General features: G+C 39.3%; 1 protein-coding gene across 2 annotated transcripts in view; it reads right to left on the bottom strand.

Moving 5' to 3' along the window:
- Positions 1-14,524, bottom strand: part of APC (APC regulator of WNT signaling pathway) — a 137,702-nt gene extending 123,178 nt beyond the window's left edge. For both annotated transcript variants that reach the window (XM_060143388.1, XM_060143389.1), the window contains exon 1: positions 14,255-14,524. In XM_060143388.1, the coding sequence (XP_059999371.1) occupies positions 14,255-14,419 (165 nt within the window). In that variant the 5' untranslated portion in view covers positions 14,420-14,524. The remainder of the gene's footprint in view (positions 1-14,254) is intronic.
- Between the last annotated feature and the right edge of the window lie 210 nt (positions 14,525-14,734).

Raw genomic sequence — 14,734 nt, forward strand, 5'->3', positions numbered from 1 at the left:
TACTAAGAGCTGTGATTAACACCAAATGTGTCTTTAAAATAAAAATATATTGGTATGTTATACTAAATTTTCAACATCCTTGCAACCACAGAAGTCAATTTATGTAAAGACTAATTTAATTTGCCTAGTGTGATTTCTAACCTGTGTTTAACCTATTTAATAGATTTAATCTCAGAAATCAAATGCAAATTGTACCTATAATAGTTTAAATAGATGTGAGTAAAAAGATTCAAAAGTTATATTCTGTCCCTGAGGTATACCAAAAAATATTTAAAAAAATAAAAATAAAACATGACATACAGAGAGCTGCTGCATTAATTATTAGAAATGCACCCCACTTCCAACAGGAATACTAAAGGACAAATTTGTTTGCAGTCCCTCCTCAGTTCAGAGCATTCTCCCTCCCTCTTCACACATCTCCACTTCAAAAATGTTCACTTTGTATTCTCTTTGCTCACACAAAGGACAATTCCTACCTCAAAGCACTACCCACATACTACAAGTATTTCTGACTTCTCCCATCAAATAAAATACTGTCTGCCTCCTTCCTCTGGAGCTTTGCAAAGTAATAAGAACTGAAGATTATTGCAACACATGTTAAAGTATTAAAAGGCAACCATACCTTAATGTTTACCTTTCCCAGGTATCTCATTTGTACCACAAAATGTGCCTTAAAACAAAGGAATGACTAACAGAAATGTCAAGTTCTCCTTGAACAGTTAGTCAAAGAAATAGTTGGACTTCCACTTGTAAAAGTAGCAAACTACACAATTCAGACCAACTGTCCTTCTGAAGTCAACTTAAAAAGTTAGACAAAATATTAAAATAATCTTAAAACCATCAAATAACTACCAACATAGTAAGGAATGAATCATTAGTTCAAATTTACCATCAAATAACTACCAACATAGTGAGGAATGAATCACTAGTTCAAATTTACCAGAAGTCAAAACTCAGAAAGGTAAGCTCAGCTTTTGTGTGTGTATGTGTGTGTCTATTATTTTTTTTGAATTTCTGAATTTTATTTTATTTATTTTTTATACAGCAGGTTCTTATTAGTTATCTATTTTATACATATTAGTGTATACATGTCAATCCCAATCTCCCAATTCATCACACCACCACCTCCCCCCATCGTCACTTTCCCCACTTGGGTCCATACATTTGTTCTCTACAGGTAAGCTCAGCTTTTGCCTTTTGTGGGTTTGCCAATAAAAAAGTATTTAAGGGCTTCCCTGGTGGCACAGTGGTTGAGAGTCCGCCTGCCGATGCAGGGGACACGGGTTCGTGCCCCGGTCCGGGAAGATCCCACATGCCGCGGAGCGGCTGGCCCTGTGAGCCATGGCCACTGAGCCTGCGCATCTGGAGCCTGTGCTCCACAACGGGAGAGGCCACAACAGGGAGAGGCCCGCGTACTGCAAAAAAAAAAAAAAAAGTATTTAAGAGGCTGAGCTTTATAATTTGTTGCCTGCCTTGCAGGACTGGGGGACAAAAGTCAGAGTCTGGGACCCACCGAAGGTAAGGACGATAATAAAAATGCCCTTGTCTTTGGGCTGGGACCCCAAAGGGATGCACCCTAAGAAGAGTAACAAAGAATCAGATGGTGGTCCAGAAAAGGTAAACATTTGAAATTGAATTAAGATGGTCTCATATTCTTCGCAAAAGCAAATGAAAATCTTCTCTAGAGAAAAATTCACTTCATTTTATACATCAAATTATTTCTACAACAGACAACAGAATCAAATCCACAAAAACTTAACAATATTGGAATCATAAGACACAGACTGAAAAATAACTATGCTTACTATTCAAGGGTATAAAAGTTGAGCTTCACTATTTTTGCTTGAAACTGAAAATTATAAAAAGTGACACGGTAGATTTGAAAAAGAACCAAATAAAAATTCTAGTACTGAAAAAGACACCAATCCACACATTCATGAAGCCCTAAGAATCCAATGTCTAATCACAGCATAACAGAACAACAGAAAACAAAAGACAAAGATAAAAATCTTAAAAGCATCCAAAGGAAAATGTCAGATCTTTTTTTTTAAGGAAAATGAGGCACAAAGAGCTGAGGATTCAACAGCAATGAATGTGCTGAAATAAAGTAACCACCAACTTACCATGTACTGAAATAGCTGCTAAACTAGAATTTTGTACCTAGCAAAAATATCCTTCAAGAATGTGGTAAAATAAAGACATTTCCAAGCAAACAGACTAAAGGAAATTCTAAAGAGCGTGTTTCACCGTCCTCAAGATCAAGGAAAATGGCCCTAAATGGAAGATCATAGGAAACGTAACGACATGGTAGACACATGCACTAACCTGAACTGAACATGGACGGTATAAAACAATAACAACAACAATGAGAAAGAGAATAAATAAGAGTGAATTAAAATGCACAACAATACTATATAAGTAGGGCTGCAAGTAAATATAATTAAAGTGTATCATCTGAGAAGAGGATAAAGGCATTGATTAACATGAGACTTTATAAAATGTATATTGTATTTCTTGAATAACTAGTAAAAGAGAAAAAGAAGTCATAATTTCCAAATAATAAGGAGAAAAATGTAAAATGATAGAATAGCCACCTCATCTAGATGGCAAGAAAGTAGAGAAAGAGGAACAATTAACAAATAGGGCAGACATAAAGTACATGATAATATGGGAGATTTAAACCCAATCACGTCACAGGAGACACATCTAAAATGTAATACAGAAAGACTGGAAGTAAAAGAATGGAAACAGATAAACCATGCAAACAATAATAAAAAGAAAGCTGGTACTGTTGTATCAATCCCAGACAAACTAGACCTTAATGCAAAAAGTACTTTCAGAATAAAAGAGAAATACTTCATAATGTTAAGTCACTAAGAAGATATAACCATTACACATTTCTACCCACCTACTAACACTGTCTGAAATATATAAGGCAAAAGTTGCAAGAATACAAGGGGAAAAGTCCACAATCATAAATGGGATATTTTAACACATCCTTGTCTGTAACTAATACAAGCAAACAAAGGTCATTAATGATCCTGAAGATTTGAAATATGGGACTGAAAAGCATGACCTAATGGAAATATATAGAACACCAAATTCAATAACTGCAGAGAAAGAAAAGATAATATACTGGGCCATAGTGTAGTTCTCAAATTTTAAAGGTCTGAAGTCAGACCTCTGAAACACTGAAAGTGTTCTCCGATTACATTGTTATATTGTTAGAAATAAGGAACAAATTCAAAAATAATCAGAAAACCTCCATGTGTTCAGAAATTGAGAAATATAATACTTTCAGCTTATGCAAAAGTCAAAGTAGACACCAATGAAAATAAGAAAACATTTTAAAGTGAATTATAAAAGTAGTACATATTAAAATTTGAATAATAGAGGTAGCTAAAACAGTGCTTAGAGGGAAACGCTTAGCCTTAAATGCATATATTTAAAAGGAATAAATGCTGAAAAATAGTGATCTACAAGAAGTTAGCAAAAGAACAAAAAAGTAAATCCCAAAAAAGTAGAAGGAAGGAAATAAAGAGCAGAAATCAATGCAATAGAGAACAAATATATAATTTTAAAAACAGGATCAGAAAGATTCAAAATTTGGTTCTTTTGAAAGACTACTAAATCTCCAGTGAGACTTACAAAGGAAAAAGAAAACGTACATAAAGCCTATAGCAGACATGCGAAGGTAATTCTTTCCTGCAGTCATTAAAAGGATAATGATATTTACTATAAACAATTTTATGTCAGTAAATTTAAAAGTTTAGATGAAAAAGACAACCTCTTAGGGGGGAAATACCAAAATAATCAAGAAACAGAAAACCTGAATAGGCTTAAAAATGAGAAATCAAATTAGTAATTAAAAACCTTTCTGGTGGGGCTTCCCTGGTGGCACAGTGGTTGAGAGTCCGCCTGCCGATGCAGGGGACACGGGTTCGTGCCCCGGTCTGGGAAGATCCCACATGCTGCGGAGCGGCTGGGCCCGTGAGCCATGGCCGCTGAGCCTGCGCGTCCGGAGCCTGTGCTCCACAACGGGAGAGGCCACGACAGTCAGAGGCCCGCATACCGCAAAAAAAAAAAACAAAAAAAAAAACAAAAAAAAAAAACAAAAAAAAAAACAAAAAAAAAACCTTTCTGGGACTTCCCTGGTGGTGCAGTGGTTAAGAATCTGCCTGCCAATGCAGGGGACACAGGTTCAATCCCTGGGCTGGGAAGATCCCACATGCCACGGACCAACTAAGCCCATGCACCACAACTACTGAGCCTGCGCATCACAACTACTGAGCACACGTGCCACAACTACTGAAGCCCACGTGCTCTATGGCCTGTGTGTTGCAACTACTGAGACTGTGTGCTGCAACTACTGAAGCCCGCATGCCTAGAGCCCGTGCTCCACAACAAGAGAAGCCACTGCAATGAGAAGCCCACGCACTGCAACAAAGAGAAGCCCCCGTTCACCGCAACTAGAGAAAGCCCGTGCAAGCAACGAAGACCCAATGCAGCCAAAAAATAAATTAAAAATTAAAAACATATATTGGAAAAAAGAAAGCAAAAATGGTAAAATAAACATAAATCATATATTAAATAAAATAAATAAAAACCTTTCCACAAATTAATTTCCCAGCCCAGATGGCTTCTCTGCCAGATCCTCGCAAAAATTTAAAGAAAAAATAATTCTAGTCGAACACAAACTTTTCCAGAACAGAAAATGAGGGTCAGCTCATTTTACAAGGCTAGCATAATGTTGACTGCTGATTTCAAATCCTGACAAGGACAATATAGGTCACGTCACTCATGAACACTGATGCAAAACCATTAGCAAAATATTAACAAACTGAATCCAGAAATATATAAAAAGAATAATACGGTAAAGCCAAATTAGGTTTATCTCAGGAATCAGGTTAGGTTTAGCATTTTAAATAATATATAATTCAATATATTAACACAGTAAAGGAGAAAATTCATATGGCAATGAAAAGCTTCAACAGCAACAAAAAAAAGCATTAAATTCAAACAAACAGAACAAAACACAAAATTCTTAGTAAACTAGGTATAGGAGCGAACTTCTTTAATATGATAAAGGTTTTCACAAAAACAAAATAAAACAGAAAACGAACATTCAGCAAACATACTTGGAGTCAAAGAGTAAAAGCTTTCTCTCTCTTTTTTTTTTTTCTTGCGGTACGCGGACCTCTCACTGCTGTGGCCTCTCCCGCTGCGGAGCACAGGCTCCGGACACGCAGGCTCAGCGGCCATGGCTCACGGGCCCAGCCGCTCCACGGCATGTGGGATCCTCCCAGACCGGGGCACGAACCCGTGTCCCCTGCATCGGCAGGCAGACTCTCAACCACTGCGCCACCAGGGAAGCCCCAAGCTTTCTCTTTTGAGATCAGGAACCAGAAGGGAGAGTATCTCTGGGATGATGGCAGTGCTCTATTTCTTGACCAGAGTAATGACTTCATGTGTGTTTACAATAACACACTAAATTCTTCATGTTATGTTTTATGTACTCTTTGAAATATATGTTAAAGACAAAAAAGAAAGAAATACTTGGAGATGAACAAAAGGTTGATCTAGGCTATCACTAAAGCTCAGCAACTCTGTAGGTCCTAATTTTTTCCCAGTTATGATTACCGTACTTTCAAACCACTTAACATTTATTGGGCCTATAAAACGTTGTACAATTTGGCAATATGTATCATAAACCTTAAAAATGTTTAATTGAATAAGGCCATGAAGCCGTATCCAGTTAACTCCATCATCTATAAGCCTATCCTAAGGAAAAAGACCAAGATAAAGAGAAAAAATATCCATAATGTGTTAAGATGTTCATTGCCCATATGATAATAAAATAGAAAACAACTAAATAACCAACCACAGGAAATAGTTAAGAAAAATAATTTTTATAATGGGATTATTATACAGTCAATAAAAATAAGATTTACAAAATATTCCAAGAAATGTATATAACCTAATTTTTTAAAAATTAGAAATATATACACATATTTATACTATAAAGGGGGGAAAGTGCTGGGCACAGACAAAGGAGAAAATGAGAGAGAGAGGGAGGGAGGGTAGGGAAAGATGGAGGGAGGGGTTGGGAGAGACAAAAGCTACACTGGTTTTCTTCATATGATAAGCTTATGAATGTTGTGTGTACTTTTTTTTTATCTGTACTTTTTATTGCATTTCCTGAATTTTCTTTAATGACTACATAAAAATTTAGTAATGGGGTATATAAGAACTGAAAAAGGGGCTTCCCTGGTGGCACAGTGGTTAAGAATCCACCTGCCAATGCATGGGACACGGGTTCGAGCCCCCGTCCAGGAAGATCCCACATGCCGCGGAGCAAATGGGCCTGTGCACCACAACTGCTGAGCCTGTGCTCTAGAGCCTGTGAGCCACAACTACTGAGCCCGCATGTCACAACTACTGAGGCCCATGTGCCTAGAGCCCATGCTCTGCAACGAGAAGCCACCACAATGAGAAGCCTGTGCACCGCGATGAAGAGTAGCCCCCGCTCACCGCAATTAGAGAAAACCCGCGCGCAGCTACGAAGACACAACACAGCCAAAAAAAAAGAACTGAAGAAAATAATCACAAATCTAAAGTATCCTAAATATTAAATAAGTTATTTTAAAATATAACTTTAATATTTCAATTTTTATCTCAGTATGATTTTATTCAGATAAATTATTTTCTAACATTTAAATTGTGTAGTCTATGATATGCTAATTACTTAGAACAGAGGTAATTTCTAATTATTTAGTATTTAAAATATTATAACTTTAGTTAGATCCTCAAAGATATATCATCTCCAATTTTCTTGCTAATAACATTCCCATAATTGTACAACAGTTTGCTCCTTGACAGCTAAAGGAGAAAATGATCTATAAACAGGCTTCAAGTAGTTATTCCTATAAAAACAAAATAACTGTTAGTCTCTGAATATAAGACTGCTAATGGCTCCTCAGTTTCTTAAGCAGCCATTTTTCTACCTCGGTGTGCCAACCCTGGTGTTTTCTGACCAGTTTTGAGAGATGTCGCAAGTAATCTGTTTTTAAAGCTTATCATTAGAAATAATAATAAATCGAAGCAAACATAAGGTTATCCCCATATGACCTACTATACTTTGCAACCCAGTATACTTTATTGAGAGAGACAAAATACTGTAAAGATAAAGCTTACATGTTGGGAATTCCACATTCACTTATTCAATGTTTACTAAGCATCTATTAGAGGCCAGGAACTAAGAGGCACTGTGCTAACAACTGAAATAGAGTTGAAAATCATTAGATCATAGGGTTGACTATAACTGGCATTTTAGCATTTAAAGCCTTGAACAGACTAACCCAATACTACTTTTCACTACTCACCCAACACAAACTGTCTTCTTAGTTCTCTGACTTTCTTTTAAAACACTGTAAACTTTGCCTGCCGCCATACCTCTGCTCAAGCTGTTCCCCAGCCTAAATGCTTTTTTGTTCATTCACCAGCACCTTAGACTGTTCACCACAAGCCAGGCACTATGCTTGGCATGATAGAAGAAAAAAGCCTTTTCTATCCTTTGTATCCTTTGAAGTCCAGGTCAAGTTCCACCTCTTTCTCAGAGATTTACTCACTACCCTCTCCATACTTGGGATGCTATAACTATTATTGTCCAAAACAGTAGCTCCTAATCTTTGATATAAGAACCCATTTTTAGTACCAAAATGTTTCATGAATTCCATTCTCACTCCTCAGGTGATCTCATCTGGTCCCATGGCCCTAAATACCATCTATATACACTGATAATTTCCAAATGTTGCCAAATGTTCCAAATATTTATCTCTAGCATTGAATATATATACCTATTGAATGTCTCCAGTTGGTTTATGTAATAGGTATTTCAAACAAAGCCACATCCACAACAAATCTCCTGATTTAAGTTTCCAAACCTGCTTCCCACCGACCCCTAACCCTTGCCCCATAGTCTCTATCTCAGTAAGATATACCATCTTTCAACCAGTTGCTCATGTCAAAAAATTTGGAGTCATCCTTTATTTCTCTTTCCCTCACACTCCACATCAATTCCATCAATGAATTCTCATTACTTTACTTTCTAAATATTCCACAAATCTGACCACTTCTCTGGCCCTCCACCACGACAACCCTGCCCAAGCACCATATTTCCAACCTAGATTACTGTAAGATTTTCCTAACTGGTCTTCCTGCTTCCATTCTTGCCTCATACAATCAATTTTCTACACATAGCCAGAGTAAAACCTCTCAAAAAACAAGTCAAACCTGGATATTCCCATGCTTAACACCCTTCAATGGTTTCCATCTCACACAATAAAATCAAGTCTTCAAATGACCTTCAAAACCCTACTTGATCTAACCTCTGTGTACCTGTCCTACCACCTCTTCTGCCACACTGCCCTTCTCTCTCTACTTCAGCCACACTAGCCTCTGTGTTGTTCTTCCAACATGCCACAGGCACTTACTTCTATCTTAGAAGTCGCTGCTTCTTCTACCTGAACATTTTCCCCCAGATAGTTCCATGGCTTACTCCACTTCATTCAGGTCTCTCAGCTCAAAGGGCTTCTCAAAAAGCCTTCCCTCACCAACCTGGCTGAAGTAGCATCCCATTACTTTTTATCCCCTGAAACCTAGTTTATTTTACTTCAAAGCCTATTAGCTACCTGATGTGTGTGAGTGAGTGTGTGTGAATGAGTGTGCACACCTGTATAATGTCTACTGTCTCCCTCACTAACATTTAAGCTCAAAGAAAGCATAGGCTCTGTTTTGTTTCCCACTGTTGTCACATTATGTGCAAACAGCAGGCTCTCAAAAGTATTTGTTGAATGAATGAATGATGGTAATTGGTTTTATTTTTGTTGAGAAAATAATGACAAAACACTACTAGAATTCAGTAAGGCTTTCAAATGAATTCATACGCAATCACAAGAGCATTACACACATACTTTGGTGGTAGAAGGAGTACAATGTTCGTAATTCAAGGTTCAATTAACAACTACTGAAGGAATGGGGCCTTCTTGTATTTCCCTGCCCCTTCCCATATCCTTCCTCCATCATCCATTAATTCTTTCCATAAATGGTTACTGTGTACCATTAAGCCAGAGTATTCTGGACATTAAGAATACAAGATAAGTAAGACAAGGTAGTTCGTGAGACATAAAAATAATACCCATAGAGTATGACATGTAATAGAGATACATAAGTTGTAACATAACGGAGGAAGTAATCAACAAATACTTGCAAAATCAAATACAAAAGATATTCTTCACTTTACCTTATATATGAAATGAGAGTATTAAGTCTGAAAATGTTACAGTAATTTGCTACCATGAGATAAGCTAGCTTGAGAATGAAATCAAAACAAGGGGAATGACAGAGCAGAACGAATCACAGAGAAATTGAGCCAAGTCCTTGATGATTTCAGGCTGGATGAAGCCCTAGCTGAAGTTCAATTACAAGATCTAATCATGCCTTTTACTGTTTAAGCAGTTTGAATTTGGTTTTCTGTCACTTGTAATATAAGTATACAGATGAGTCTCAGTGAATTCTTTCAAAAACCAAAGCATTTGCTATTTCAGTGTATAGGGGTACTACTGGCATTTTGGAAGGGACAATTCTTATTTTGTGGGCAAACATCACAGGACACTCAGTGTACCTGGTCTCTACCTGGTAATTGTCAGTAGGACCTCACAATCACTATGACAACCAAAAATATCCTCATATATTTCCAAATACCTCCCACCTCCAAGGGGAACCACAAATCTATTCCCTAATAGTTGTTATATATATATCCATTTCTCACAGTGCATGCGTAAGTGTACTTAACAACAACCTTAAAATAACTGGGATATACCACTCAAATATCCTAATTTTATATAATAATCCAATTTTAATCAGTCATCTATGACTATCCTAATGATTGGCCAAAATCCCATGTATAGCTTATATCAACTCAGTGCTTTAAGTTTGCTAATACTATCTGAAAATTCTCATTTATTTAAGCTTACTTCTCCATACAATACTATCAAGATATGTCACTGACATTGTTGGTTACCTTCCCTGTAGCCATTCACCTAATTTCCTTCTAGACTGAAATGCCAGATATTGGTTTTTCCAGCCCCCTTGCAACTAGGGCATAAGCATGCCAGGATGACATCTGATACAGGGCTTCAGTGAAGGGTTTACTTGCCTCATCAAGAGATGGGAGGGCAAACTTCCTCCTGTCTTTGGTGGCTATGTAAGAAAGTGATGCCTGGAGCAGAAAGAGCAACATGCAGCCATGAGAGGATAAACCTGAGCACAAAGGTCAGCAGCTGTGGATTAAGATTAAAAGCATTTGGATCCTTGATAACATCATTGTGCTGTTAAACTGACTCACCATGGAATCCTCCAACTCTGAACTTCTTTCTATGCAAGATACTGTTTAAATCACTGTTAGTTCAGTATTACGTAACCTGGGGCCAAACTAATATAAGGTATGTTCAAGCTCTGATATCTGAATGAAAGTGGGAGAAGAACCAAGATGACTACAAGGTTTCAAGACTGGGTGGCTGAGAGAAAGGTGGTTAGAAAAAGGAAATCAGGAGGAAAAGGAATATATATACCTTCACACATGCACATGTAAACACCTTAGGTGACGGTAGGTGGATGGAAATCAAATTGACTCAGTGTGGTATGAGGTAAGCTTACATTAGTACATCTAAGGTAGAGATATATATAGCAAGGGGTAGAAGGGAAGTAGTTACAGCACTGAGAAACACACACACAAAAATGATGACTTACATCATTTAAAAGAGGACATGATCACCAAGAGAACACAGTGAAAACCAAAGAAACCCCTGAAAACGCTTGCTATCTCCCCATGATCCATTCCACCTCCCTCTCACTTTAGATGGGATTTATCCACTGATTAGGCCAATTAGAATAGTTCCATCCCTCTTGACAAAGCTATTGTGACAGACTTGGCAGCATGATCTTCTCCATTTGTTCAATCAAAGTAAAGCTTAGGACTTTTGGGCAAAGGCTAGAAGAGAAGCTTTCTCTCTTTGAAAGTCAATGAAGAAGAGTTTAACTCGAGCATTGCCGACACCTGTCTTTTTCTAGAAGGGAAGCCAGTCTGAGCATGAAGCCCAAACAGGAGGACAAAGTTTAGCGAAAAGCAGAAAACCAGAACCTCTGCCCTGATAACAAAGCTAAGTTTATGAACAAACTACTCTTTAAACCAATTCTACCTACGCACTTGCCAATTACCTGAGCTAATACATTTCTTTTGTTTTTACGTTCAGTTTGCATCCTAACTGATGTAGGAAACAGCTATGTTTAGCGGGGAGAGCAAAATCAAGACAGTACAGGAAATGCAAAGAAGTTTTCAGAGAAGTAAGAGAATCAGGAAGTACAATGCACAAGAACCAAGAAATCAGATTTTATTCCTATAGAATGTATTTCAAAAATGGTCTAAGGAAACCAAGGATGACTGAGGAAAGGCCATTAGATTTGGTAATTAGACTGTCATAGGTGACTTAAAAAAGCAATTTCAGTGCTGAAATGGTAAAGGAAGTCAGAGTGTAAAGGAAAGAATAATTTATATTTTTAAGAACTCCATAATGTACCAAACCCTTGGAAAGACATGTAACATGGGTTAAACTTCTATTACAACTCTGTGAGGTAACTGTAACATTCTATTTGATAGATAAAGAATAGAGTCTCAGTAGTAACTTGCCCACCGACACATAGCCACTAAATTGGTTTTAGCAGACTTCAAAACCAGATCTATGTGGCTTAAAAATCAATGTTCTTCCTACTATACCAGGCTCCTGGGCTTAAAGAGTAAAAATACAGTGGCACAACAGGCTCAATATTCAGACTGGCCTCCCTGAATTGCACAGCACAGAGCACTGTATTTTGGCAGCCCTGGAAAAGGTATACATAAACATGTATATCGGCTAGAGAGGGAGAGACTGAAAAAGGAGTGATATTGGACAATTATGGAGAAAGAAAGATGGGGAGGGATGATCGTGGACACATCTGGAGAAGGTTGCTCTTTAAAAAAAAGGAAGGACATTTCTTCTCTTGAGATATGAGTAAATAAGGAAATGATACCAAGATAGAAAAGATTATACCTCAGATGGCTGAGATTTTTCTCAGGAAAGTAAGAGTTATTTGCTATAAAAACCTTCAGTAAGTAAGACAAAAAGAAACACAATCAACACTAAAGATCCAGCAGATAAGCAGAACACTAATTGGTATGGAAGCAAACCAATATCCTCACATAACTGTCTCTTGTATCCTTCAGGATTTCTGGGGTCAAACTGACAAAGCTAGTGATGAGACTTGTTCAGGACAGGGGACTAGAAAGATAAAAGATCTACAGAAAGTAAAGCATTCTAAAGCATCAATGACAGCTTGGTAAAAACTGATGACCATGGGATCCTAGTTACACGGGGAGGCAAATGAGTTGCAGCAGTAGGCTAATGGGTTGAATGAATAGAGAGACAAAGAGGGGTGTTTTCCTAAAGAGAGGAAGAGGGGGAGAGAAAGAGAGAGAAAACAGGTTCCATTAAGGTTGAAGAGTGATTGTTTGTGGCCAGAAAGGTCTCGACACAATGCCCGGGGCAGTGAGCCACTGACTGGGGCTCAGCAGTCCTACATCCTTTCAGCTTAAAGCACAAAACTGAGAGACAACCAGCTCTAAAAACATGCAGTCCTTGGTTGTAGAAAAGTGAAGGCTAGCAACAAACAAATGAATTAATTAGCCCATACAGGAATCAAACATTAAACTACCTCCTCTCCTTTGAAAATGAACAATTCTAGCTCCAAAGTCAAGTCTACAATAAAGGGTAAGGCAGATGTGTGTCATGAAGAATGAAAAGTAAAAAATCTGTCAAGCCAATTGTAACCCACCTGTTAAAGATTTTTAGTACAGAATTCAAATAGGGCAAGGATAGTTTGTGCTTTAATAACTTTGGAGAGCATCTAGCAGAGCTTCAACAAAATGATATCACTCAATTTAATGTTAATTTTAAAAGGTCCACCCATTTGCAATCTCAATGGATAAGATGCCATTTATATTTATAACCTCATTTTTACCATTCTGGGGCTCTTGACACATTATCCAACTACAGGAAAAGATGGGAGAATCAGCCATGGCAACTTCCTCCCCAACCACTTCGATCCTGCAGTTTGCACTTATGAACTCTGGCAAGGTACCATGTTATTTAGGACAACTTCTTACACCAATAATTCTGACTACTCTTGCCCCAATATTAAAGGAAGGAGAAATAAGACTGGCACAGGCTAAATTTAACAGAAAATATCAAGTACTATAAAGATTGTTAAGTAGTAGCAACAACTGAGAATTCAAGAAATTTGAGACGTTTTGAGTTTAAAAAGCTTTTTCTCCATTTTAGTCCTTTCTAAATAAAACAAAGGGCTTGGACAGTACGGGATTCTAAAGGCTTCAGTGGACAATGTAAGCTAACACTGAATAAAAGAATCACTTAAATCACCCTTTCTTGTACTATAACATTTCTTACATTCATAAAGCCTTCTTTTTAAGAAACGAACACTTCCCAATTCTTTCCCTAGATCTAGAACACTTACGTCCCCCACCCAAAGTTTACAGACCAGATTTGCGATAGTCAGAAAAAGATTAATTTAGATGATCAATCATTTGCCGTCACCGGCACCATTCCTCAACTCTGCAGGAGTTCGATGGGTCAAGGAGTCAAACTCTCCCAAACCATCCCAGTCTCCTGGGGACTGGATTCCCCCAACAAGGTGAACAAAATCCACTGGCCTCTGGATAACAAGCTTTTTCTTTGTAACTCTGTAAGCCAGGCTATCGGCTAAGGTCCCCAGTTAAAAACTTTTAAAGGAAGCAAGAAGATCGAAACCAGGAAGATGGGGAGGCGACTAAAACAGGAGGACGACCCACCCACCTAACGCGAAGGAGAGACCGCTTGCAGGGCTGACGCTTCACTAGGAGCCAGGAAAGGTGCGGAGGGCGTCAGGCGTCGCAACCCCCACCCACTGGGTGAGAACGGAGGACCTGCAAAGCCAGGGGCCAACTGGAGGCCTGAAGGAGGGCGCGGGGCGGGGAGGGGGTGGGACGTGGACACAAGGGAGCGGCAGGGTCCGGCTGAGCACCACTAGGGTCTAAGTAACGGCGGGGCAAAGCCGACAAAGGTCTGCCAAAGGAGGAGACGCCGAAGCTTGCAGCTTCACTCACCTGCCAGACGTTCGCCCCGCGGACAGAAGAACGGACGCAGCCCCGGCGCTTCCCCTCCTGCCGGACACAGCCCCTGCCGCCGCCGGAGCTCCAGGACCCGAGAGGACAGGGTGGTACCGAAGCAGGCAACGCGGCGACCGGACCCGAGCCGAGGAAGGCGTACATAGGGGGCACCGGGGGGCTTGGGAAGGCAACTCTGTGCTTCGCCTTCCTTACCGGTAGCCAACAATGCTTCCCAGGAACAACATCCTGCCAGCCTCAGCCCGCTGCTCCCGGGCCTTCACCCGCAGCTCCCCTCCCCACCCCCCAGCAGCGGCCGGGTTTCCGGCGGCCACACCCCGCCCCCTCGCTACTTGGCCTCCGCCATCTTGTCGGAAGCGGGAAGAATGCAGTGCGCAGGCGTGCGCCGAGGTTGCCGGCGTCCGCTAGCCTCGCGGAGAGGGAACTATATAATGCGCAGCAGTGTCGGCCGCTGCGCAC

Source organism: Lagenorhynchus albirostris, chromosome 3, assembly GCF_949774975.1.
Source record: "Lagenorhynchus albirostris chromosome 3, mLagAlb1.1, whole genome shotgun sequence".
NCBI classification, from domain to species: domain Eukaryota; kingdom Metazoa; phylum Chordata; class Mammalia; order Artiodactyla; family Delphinidae; genus Lagenorhynchus; species Lagenorhynchus albirostris.